Below are 10,187 nucleotides of genomic sequence, written 5' to 3' on the forward strand. Positions count from 1 at the left end.
AAAGAATGCCAACGTACGTAGACAAAATACATCGGTGGTTGTTTTGAAAACCCCACGAGCTGTCAGTGACATCGTGTACAGAGAGCGAGACTCACTGCCAGCGACACCTGTTAAGGATGTCCCCTGTAATCGAATACTCTTATCTCCGGTACAAATTCTAGACACGGAGAACACCAACGACAGTTCATTCCCGTTTTCAGCAATGATTTTCGATTTTATTGGCATCATGAGTCACAGTCGAATAGTAACTACAATTCATCCCAAAATAATGTCGATTCCAATTAAAATTAATGATCCAGCATTGTTGCATTCCATCAACTTTCAATCGAGAATATCCCGTGGGATTTGCATGCTTTTTCGCTTTTCATTCGCGTAATGAGAATTTCTCCGGTGATCAGCGGGGAATATTCAATTAATCGAGTGCTTTAGTGGAGCTTATTTGAGTTGGCATCTCTGAACACCAGCTATAGAGGTATTTTCGAAGAGTTTGAATGATCATTGAGGCTATTTAAATCCCTCGAAGTCACGAGATGCTCGTAAAATGGGCAGATTGTGGAGTAAAGGGCCAGAAGGGAGTGTGCCAGGTGCCTAACGTGGACTCTGAAGGCAAGAGGCAGCTGCCACTCGAATTCACAGACCGTGTGTGTTGTCTGCATCAGCATGGAAGGGGATCTATGAGAGTGTTGGAAAGTGGAGAACCAGAAGGAATGATGGAACAACCCGGACCGGCTGAGAACAACAAAGACGCGCATTGAACCTTGAACAATAGACTAGGAGAGAGAGACCCATGGCAGTGATGCTCGATAGCATTTTTAACATCCAACAACCACCCGACCACCTATAAATGCACACCATATACATTACTCGAGCATACTGCACAATTGTCGTATGTATTTTGCTGATTAAGCTTTAACAATGGCCGCTCTGATGCCACGAGATTTCACTCAGCCTTGTTACTTTTCAGCCCACGAAAATTGAAAAAAAAAATATCGTTATTAACTTATTCTCATGTCTTTAGAGTTTAGAAAGTCGAGGGGGAGGGAGAATTAATCTTCATTTCTCATTCAGAATACGCCTCATTTTTTTCTCTTCGCCTTTCTATGGCAAAATATTAAAGTATTATACCGCATATTCACCCATTTCTCGGTTTTCCAAGGGGCATTTTCATTTCAATTATTCACCTGGTACATGAAAAAAATAGTGGGTTGTAATTTTTAGCGTGATGAGAGTTTATGCACCGAAAAATATGTTGTCATTTTCATTAGGGACATGAAAGTCACGGGCTTTATATTTTCACGGTGTGCATTATCAATGCTCCCTAGAGTCTGCTGTCAGTCAAATGAATGTTCAATAAAGTTGGAGTGAAGGAGTGCCTACCTATTTTGGAATAATTATCCGGTGGAAGGAATCTCGGGACTGTCTGAACGAGATAAAAGGAATGACGTTCAATAGTCAGACCCTTCCCTCACAAATCTGACAAAGGAGTAAAGCATAAATGCGATTTAGTTTGTCTTTCGCTGTTGTTGTTATTGTTGTTGACTTGAGATATGTGAAATCAGTGTTGCGAGAATAAGTAGAATACTAGATGGAGAATGTTGCACGTGGAGTTTATAGAGGCATGTCGGTTGGAACGATCGTAATACGCATCGGACGCCCAGTTACCGTTATGTAATGGGAAAGTAGTACTTAACCTGCACAAGTACGTCTCTATAACGTCTCTCACGTTGCATACAATCCAACCAAGATGTGAAAAGAAACTCGGTAAACCATAACTAGGTGCAATATTTCCCACAATCGAGAATAGATCGGTCTAGAATGAATACAACCAGTCAACAGGTTTAATTCCAGTATTTTTTATGTATCTGCAGTGGATTTTCAATTGCTCTCATATTTCTGTGCCAGTGTTAATTGCACGCTCCGATGCGAAAATTATCGCGGCTGGTCTACGTTATTTTTATTTATTTTTATTTCTTTATTTAGTATCAAATCATTAATTCGAAGCGGGGTATTGCGAATTTCATGAAAACTTGACGATTTATTGTCGCTTTAGGGTCTTTGTATTGTTTATTTCGTTATCGTGGAGAATTGAGAATTACACAGGCAATACGCGCACAGTAACAGCTGTTGTTTGGGGCACATTAAGGCTCTAACCATTTGGGATTATACTCCATATCGGTGGGACTCAGGAGACTGTCGAGCTGATGCATTCCAGTATAACTGACATACATAATTCAGCTTCATTTTGATTTTATTGTGCCACATGTGTGGATTGAATTGTCAATTTCGATATGAAAATCAATACAAAGAGTAAATTACGATTGAATTCAGCGGCAAACCGGCAAAATGGAATAAGTCGAGTTGAGGGTTATTATTATCTCGCTTTACCACTCTGCCACTGAATTATTGCTGTGAATTTATAAGAGTCGGGAAAGTACAGGACAATTTAGTGCTGAATAGTCATGTTTCGATTATAAAGTCAAGTACGTTGCGGAATTCCTTTGAATTTGCAGTGAAATTTGAGTACAACCATTAAACTATCCACGAAGTTTAATTCTGTTCTCCAACAGTTCAATCCCACAACCTATTGCATGATTTTATTTTTTCAGAAACGAGGAGGAAACAAGTACTAAATATTCACTGTGAGTAAAACTCTCCAGGTGCAATTTTCAGGGACATAAAATTCCCCCGAGAGATTTGTAAACAGTTATGGAATAAAAAAAAAGGAGAAGGGAGAAAGGTATAGAGCGACTATACGCCCGGTACGTGATTCGAGTGAAAGCTTGGAGTGGTGATTACATCGCTATGTTCTCGTCTATTTCTGGAGCATGGTCTATAAGACCAAGGGTTAAGTGTCTTCAGCTATTCAACGAGACTTTACTCACTGAAGCTGGTAAAAAATGAATCCAAAGAGATACGATGAAACAAGAAAGAGATGTGGAATTTGACTTTGAAGATTATGAGAGGGGAGACAAAAAGAAGAATATCGGGTTCACAGGATGCCAGAATTATTTTTTTCATCGTGGTGATAAACATCAATTCTGGCTCGTGCCAAAAACGCGTGTAACGACGTGTAAAGCCCTCCGTTGTGCTCATACCCTAGGAGACCAGAGGGCTCAACATTTGCAATCGCTTGCAGCTGCCGTCCATCCCACCTGGCACATTTTACCTACTATCCACAAGAAAAGTAGGGGAAGAAAAATCCTCCTGTCATTCCCACCTCCAGCCAATCATCGAACTGAAACAAATGGACCACAGAATTTCCCCAGCTCCCAAAAAAAAAAAATCCAAGATAATCACAAGAATCAGTCTTTCCTCAACGATCTGAAAACCGGATTGACAGAGAGGGAAAGGAGACGAATAAGTCAGGGACACGAATGCACAGATGAAAGGAGAAAAGAAATAATGGGGAAACAAAATGAGAAGAAATAGAGAAAGAGTTGAAGGCAAACGAATGCTCGTCCTTGGTTCTCAGCTTTCCAGCACTCAACATCACCGTTCAACGGACCGATCTCTCATATTCTTTTTGACACATCAAGCCCGGAAGACGCAAGTCGATACCCAATAGACGGTCTCATTAACCATTTTCCCCTGATTAATTAAACCATCACTTATCGACTAAATAAATGGAGAACATCGGAGCAACGATTTGAAGGAACAGCACGAATTTCACTCGAAAATTCACGAGCACGATCAAATGTAATTAAACCTCAGATGCACAAAATCCCCGGGGGGGCAAAAAATTGAAATGACCCGTTTGGAGAGAAAAGAGAGGAGCAAACGAGATTTTTCCTCAGGGTGACGTGGGTGGTCACCACAAGAGAAAAGACCTGCGTATGCATGAGTGAAACGAATGTAGCAAGTAGAAGGGGGAAAAAAAAAACGTCAGCCACCGGTTTGAAGAGGGGGCAAACGTCGGAGAACTGTCACGCAGACCACGTGCATCGACCGAGCATGACGATCTCTTGTTTTTACAGACGAGAAAGGAAGTTACCACGGATAAACAAATAGACAATTGTTTTCCGCAAGATTTCACATTGTTACTTGATTAAGAAGAAACAAAGGCTTGTAAAAGCGTGGAAATCACAGTCCACCGATTCCTCGTTAGATTTCTAATAATCATGGCAATTGCAAAATAAAATATAAAATAATAATTAACTATATATTTTTTAAATATTCATTAAATGATTAAGCGCGAATTGATTGGGTGATAGGGGATAATATTTGGGTGAATCCGGAATGATTGCAGTAATGAAAAATTTTAGTGCGGATATTTGAGTATTGGCACGAATGAATATTCGGTTGAGTTTGGCATCTATTTGTGAATTTAATGATAATTTTCTGTTGATGATATGGGTATCAGTGGCCGAAATTGATTCGATTTTCAATACAGCCCCGGGATATATATCACTGAATATTCGTGAGTGATCAATAACAGCTTGAAGCTGTATCCAAGTATTCATAAAATTGATTCCAAATGCATGACATTCACCTTGTACTACATACGTTTAATATTTCGACGTCATGCCTCGAGTGAAGGGAAATATTAAAACAAATCCCTGGGTATGAGTAAATTTGCTTACTGGCACTGCAAGTGTGGCAAATTCTCGCTGACTCAACGCATTTCCCGGGGAGTATTAAAACAGTTTTAAAAAAAGGAAAAAAAAATCCGGAGGAAGTTACGTTATATGGGATGAAGATAGCGGTGTTCTTAACTCTATGAGAATAACGCAATGTACATTTACCATGAGACAAGGATAAACCTAACCTAACCGAATCAGCATTAAAGCACCCTTCCAGGAATTCATCCAGTCTCGTTGATACCGTATAATTACTATATTTCCCCCTGGATGAAAGAAACGAGTCAAAGACAGAGGGAACAAAAAGCGCTGTACGGTTCCTGATGTCGTTTTTTTTTCGCGATTGGGAAGAGGAAAAGGGGGATTCCACTGTCCAAAGAATGGAGCACAAAACGCTGAGTATTTGGCGTTGCCATGGCCACGAGTGAGGAGTTTCAGGGGCACACAACTAGACGCCACACAGTCTTTCCCAGCAACTCAATCCCTCACAGAGAAATTATTTCAATATTACCGATCAAAGCGTGCAAATACGATGAGCTGACAATGGAATGAAAAAAAAAACAAAAACAGAGCGAACAGGATAAAAAAAAAGTGATATTAAAGCGTGCTCGCGTATTACCAAGTAACTTGAGCAAGCTAATACACACATAAACAGTGTGTTGAGTCATAAATAAGTGATTGAAGCTTACCCGACAGCCGGAAAGGTCGTATAGGGAAACATTGTTTCCTCAATTGGTGAGAATAAAGCCACAATTGTCAAAACACTAAATTCCAATCCTCGTTTACTCACAAATACAACGTATTCACTCTGTCACGTTATGCCAAGGGTTCAAGGTTATTCCGTTTTGCGAATAAGGAAAAAAGAAAAGAGAAGAAAAAAAAAAAAGAAGATAACAACGACGGTAACTATGGGAAAAAAACAGATCGACGGATTGGCTCAACCGCCAAACAGGATAGCACTGATTCTCACTGACTATCTCCCTCTTGCACACGGTTTTTCCAGAGTTGCAGGAGCCAGGAAGACCCGCACAACAAGAGAAACACTGTAACCGGCTTGAATGTACTAAAAATCGCGCATGCGACTTATTAAGCAAAAGGATGTATCAACTACTCCACCTGATGATGTTTTTCGCGCTACTGCCGATTGAAACAAAGGACTCTTGCAATGACCCGCACATTAAAACAATCATGCAACGTTATGTCTGATAACTGCGATAAAACACTGGAATTAATTCGATTGGACATCACTTGGAGGCTTTAAGCAGTGGTGTAGTTTTTGCCGTTTGGGAATCAACAATCGATGGTTCTGGCTGTCCTTGTTTTATCTTTTTATCGGGTAAAAACAATAAAAATACAACGAAAAGAAAGGAAGGAGCGGCGTGGATGCGCGTCTGTGAGCCACGGCGGGTTGTCGGCGTGTTGGCCTGTGCGGCAGCTGTGTCTCAAGCCCTCGGACCCACAAGAACAAGAGGGGAATGCTGTTGAGAAGGGGGTTTATACCACAGGGTGGGGGAGATGTGCGAGCTATGTGCATACGAGGGAGATGAACCAAGTGCGCTTCAGGAAGGGGAAAATACGGGCTAGACAGTGAAACAGACAGAGAACGACAAGGGATAGGTGGGAGAAGAGGTGATCGAAGCGACTCCATTTCACTACGCGGCAAACCACTGTACCAATCCGTACCCTTCGGGGATATGCTTGCCAGGAGTTTTTGTCCTTACAGGGGTTCTCAATTTTATCCTCCATTTTACTACTTTATTTACTATATCTTCACGATTCTCTTTATCCTTTTAATTTCCATCCCCCCATTAATGAGAGTCAGTCAAAGGTGTGGAGATAAACGAGATGTGAAAAAAATTCGAGTATAGATGGAAATAACGATCAGCTATTTGCGTTTTGCATTTTATTCATGGGGTGATTAATTTTTCAGATGAATTGGTTAAATGTAGAAATAGAAATAGAATGATATTATTATGGGCATCCGTTGTACGTTCACATTGTTGCGATGAAATAACTGGCACTCCCAGTATTATAAATACGTGTATCTTATGCAGGACCTTCGAGTTTCACAAGTCACTCGAGTTGGTGTTTTTATTTACTGACATATTTTAGGTGACGTAGAAGGAAGTTTGAGAGTGAATGTAGTATTGTTGTGATGTAAATACGAAACACGAGAGAATGATCGACTAACTGGGTGAAGTAAATTTGTTCGATACGAGAAATGAAATAATTGTGGGTTGAAAGTATCCAATGTCCTGACTTCCTAGTCTCGTATTTCAACGAATCAATTGGGTCACCGGGGTTTATATTATATGGATTCCCCCTTCACCCACCGTATCCCCTTGTTTCCTCAATTGTACAAGTTAGGGAGGGCGAAAGAGTGTGGGCGAGAGATGTCTGAGGTGCAATAGTTTCTCGTTCACTCGCGAAATGCAATCGCTTTCCAAGCGTCTAGCCCACGTCCCTTTGTGTCGGCACGTTCAACGTCCGGTTTGCCAATGAGTGGTAGCAGTTAGGGGAAAGGGGGAAAGAGGACTAAAGGCTCTCAGCTGAAACGTAAGGAGAATCGATCTACAAGTAAAGCCGGTTTTCTCCCATGCAGCGATATAACTAGTTGTTAACGTAAAAAAATTCAGGAAAAAGGAGGTGAAAATAAATAGCGAGTGGTTGTACTAAAGTGTACTAAAGTGTTGAGCTCGAAGGAGGTGGGGAGAAAAAAAATAACGAAAAAGGAATCATGCTGTTGAGGCCTCTTTTGGAAGACATTTGAGGCCGATCGAGGCGAACAAAGAGCAGGAAGAGGCGAGATGAAGGCCTCACTCGGGTAATCCGAGCACTCCATTCTCGGAGGTAACTGGAAGAATTTTGCCATTTTGTCAGCTCCAGGTGACAGTGCCCACATTATCCAGAAATAAATATCTCCTTTATCAAAACATCGAGTTGAATAACAAATCGATAATTAGCATTGAGGAAAATTGATTTATTTGTACGTGGCGTGCAGTCTTCCAGGAAGACAAACGATCGGTTGCAAGCGTGCTGGGGTACGGAGTGGGTTCACGTGAAGAGAATAAAAGAGGTGAAATGGGGAAGAGGGCATACGAGCACTAGTTACCAACAGACAGTCGCTATCTGCTTCCTTTTCGCCCTCTTCTCGCCCACTTTGCCTCCCTCCAGAGCCGTCTTCCTGCCTCACCAAGCCCTCCTTCCACCCTCATCCATAAACCTCTCTTTCCCCTTTAACGTTCATTTCTACCCTCTTTCCCATACTTCTCGAGAGGAAGGCAAACCACAAGGAATACTCAGTGCATCAGATTAACATCGTGTATTGTGATGTCCTCGTCGTAACAACAAAAATACCTCATCGCATGCCTCTCTACCTAGTTCATCCCTCTTTCTTTTTAACCTCATCCAGGACAAGACTCAATCCACTCCTCTTCGCTTTTGCCCTCATATTTCGTGGAATTGAAAGTCTAATTTTTTTCCTCCCCGTTTTTTTTTTCTCCATTTTTATCGTAGAAGCGTTGGACATCTACCAATTTTTAAATATATATTTTTCCACGACTCGTGGATTCTATATTCAGACATGCACACGGAACCACCGGAGGGGGGTGGTTTAAATATCGCGGAAATTGAACCGATAAATTTTTGGCAAACATAAATCGCTGGCTTGGTGGCGTAAACTAAAACCCCTCGCATTCTCTACCCTGACTAACCCCCTGGAACCATTGGGGTGAACGGTGGGGTAAGAAGGGAGAGACTATTGGTCGTGGACGAGCACCGACAAACACCAATGGAATAAAGGGAATGAACGAGCAAAACAACGTAAAAAGAAATCGCGACCCCCGTGGAACATTTTTATTTGCAGTACGCGTTGAAAATTCAAAGTAACTCCACTCAGAAAGTGCTTATCTTCTCAGTCAGAGTCTATTTCTTCAGAGTTAATGGTCTCCTCCACAGGTAGATAAAAAAAATGAACCAAAAAAAAAAAAAGACCGCCTTGCATTTCAATTTCCCGGAGAAGTTTCCGTAATCGATAGTCTGAGATTTATATAAAGGAGGGTAAAGGGAGTCTGGTTAATTCGGTGCAGTAAGGTGAAAAAAAAAAAATAAGAAAAAATAAGAAAAAATATAGGGTGCAAAAGGGGAATGGGGAGAAGTAGAAAATACTGGCTCGTGGCAGACATTGTACCAGGCCGTGCACCCTGCGTGACGAGGAAATGCGTGCCCAACCGAGATTTCGATCTCGTCAGACGACGTTTACGATTCACCGTTTACCACTTAACGTTCTGGCATAACTATGCCCCCCCCCGTCCCCCCTCCTCATCACTCGCGTCATCTAAATCGGGAAAATTCATCTGGACAGGAGGGAAACCTGATCAAGATTCCACAGGGTGAAAAAGTTAATTTCATTAGTGTAACAGCAAAATTGATACGTTTCCCCTCAAGCATTTAAGCTTGCAATTATTTTTTCACCGCGAAGCTTTTTCATTCCTGCATGAGAAGTTCCCTTCATCATTCGGTGAAAAATATTTTTACTCTCCGCGAGAGTTTTCGTTTCATTATCTCTGCACTGAAACATCTTGCACAAATGTAATTATTTGAAGCACGCAGAGTGGGAAAAAGGGACAAAGTTGATGAGGAAGCAGAAATTAAACGTCAAGGATCATTTCAGGGGGCTATTTGGTTTATTCGCGTCGTCCCGGCTCGACGGTTTTTAATTTCTTTTTTTTTCTTTTTTTGAGGAGAAGAGAGGGAAGGTGTAATCGGCTCGATGGGTCCGCCATAAGTTGTTCAAACGAGTCGTCTGAGTGGGACGTTATCGGCCCGATTTCATCGGGTGCTTTATCTGTGACCTTTCTCTACATAAGAGCTTCTTTCCCCTCCATTCATCGAACAAGATATTTCACGAAGATTGAAAACTACTCTCGGGTAATTCAAAATTCATCGTTCACCCGGCATTCTGGTTTCGCGGATAATTTCGAGGGTGGGGCAGAATCGATATTACGTATCCGATATGGAAGCCAGATGCTTCCTGAGAAGCCCGTCAATGCAGTCGATTGATCGCTTGTAACAGAACCATTGTCCGCAATGTTTCATCAGTAAACCGTGTCTTTGTTATTTTCTCGGAATACTCTTTAAAATTTTTATTCTATCAAATTCAAATTCCAGTGACAAATTTTCAACAGCTGGTGGAATCGCCTGAGATGATAATTCAAGGATCTCTTTCACAAGTTTTAACACCCGGGATCGGAAAAAAAATCATCAATCCTAATATAAAAAGGAGACAGCAAATCGATCTCGAAATATCTCGAATGAGCGTGAGGGTAAGACCCGTGAGACAAAACCGACTCGCAAAATTTTGAAAATTCAGAAAATTTCAACAATTCAAGGAATTGCGAAAATTTGGACATCATTGTGGAAACCAAGGGGGATTGCAAATTATTGAATAAATTTTGCCTGGAGGCAGAGGGCGTAAAAATTTTGAAAATTCAAAAAATGCCAAAAATTTATAAAGTTGTGAAAATTTGAGAATCCTAGTGGAAGCTGCTGGAGGCTGCAAATTATTGGACAAATTTAACCTAAGGGCAGGGGGAGCGAAAAAATTTTGAA

At 41.2% G+C, this 10,187-nt stretch overlaps 1 protein-coding gene across 4 annotated transcripts in view; it reads right to left on the reverse strand.

Moving 5' to 3' along the window:
- Positions 1-10,187, reverse strand: part of msi (musashi) — a 76,199-nt gene that overhangs the window by 20,007 nt on the left and 46,005 nt on the right. The window contains exon 1 of one of the 4 annotated variants that reach the window (XM_011298736.1): positions 5,267-6,007. The exons of the other annotated variants lie outside the window; for them this stretch is intronic. Within the exon in view, the coding sequence (XP_011297038.1) occupies positions 5,267-5,298 (32 nt within the window). The 5' untranslated portion in view covers positions 5,299-6,007. Of the gene's footprint in view, positions 1-5,266; positions 6,008-10,187 lie in introns of those variants that run through there. 4 annotated transcript variants of the gene reach the window in all.

Source organism: Fopius arisanus, unplaced genomic scaffold (genome assembly GCF_000806365.1).
Source record: "Fopius arisanus strain USDA-PBARC FA_bdor unplaced genomic scaffold, ASM80636v1 scaffold00011, whole genome shotgun sequence".
Lineage (NCBI taxonomy): Eukaryota > Metazoa > Arthropoda > Insecta > Hymenoptera > Braconidae > Fopius > Fopius arisanus.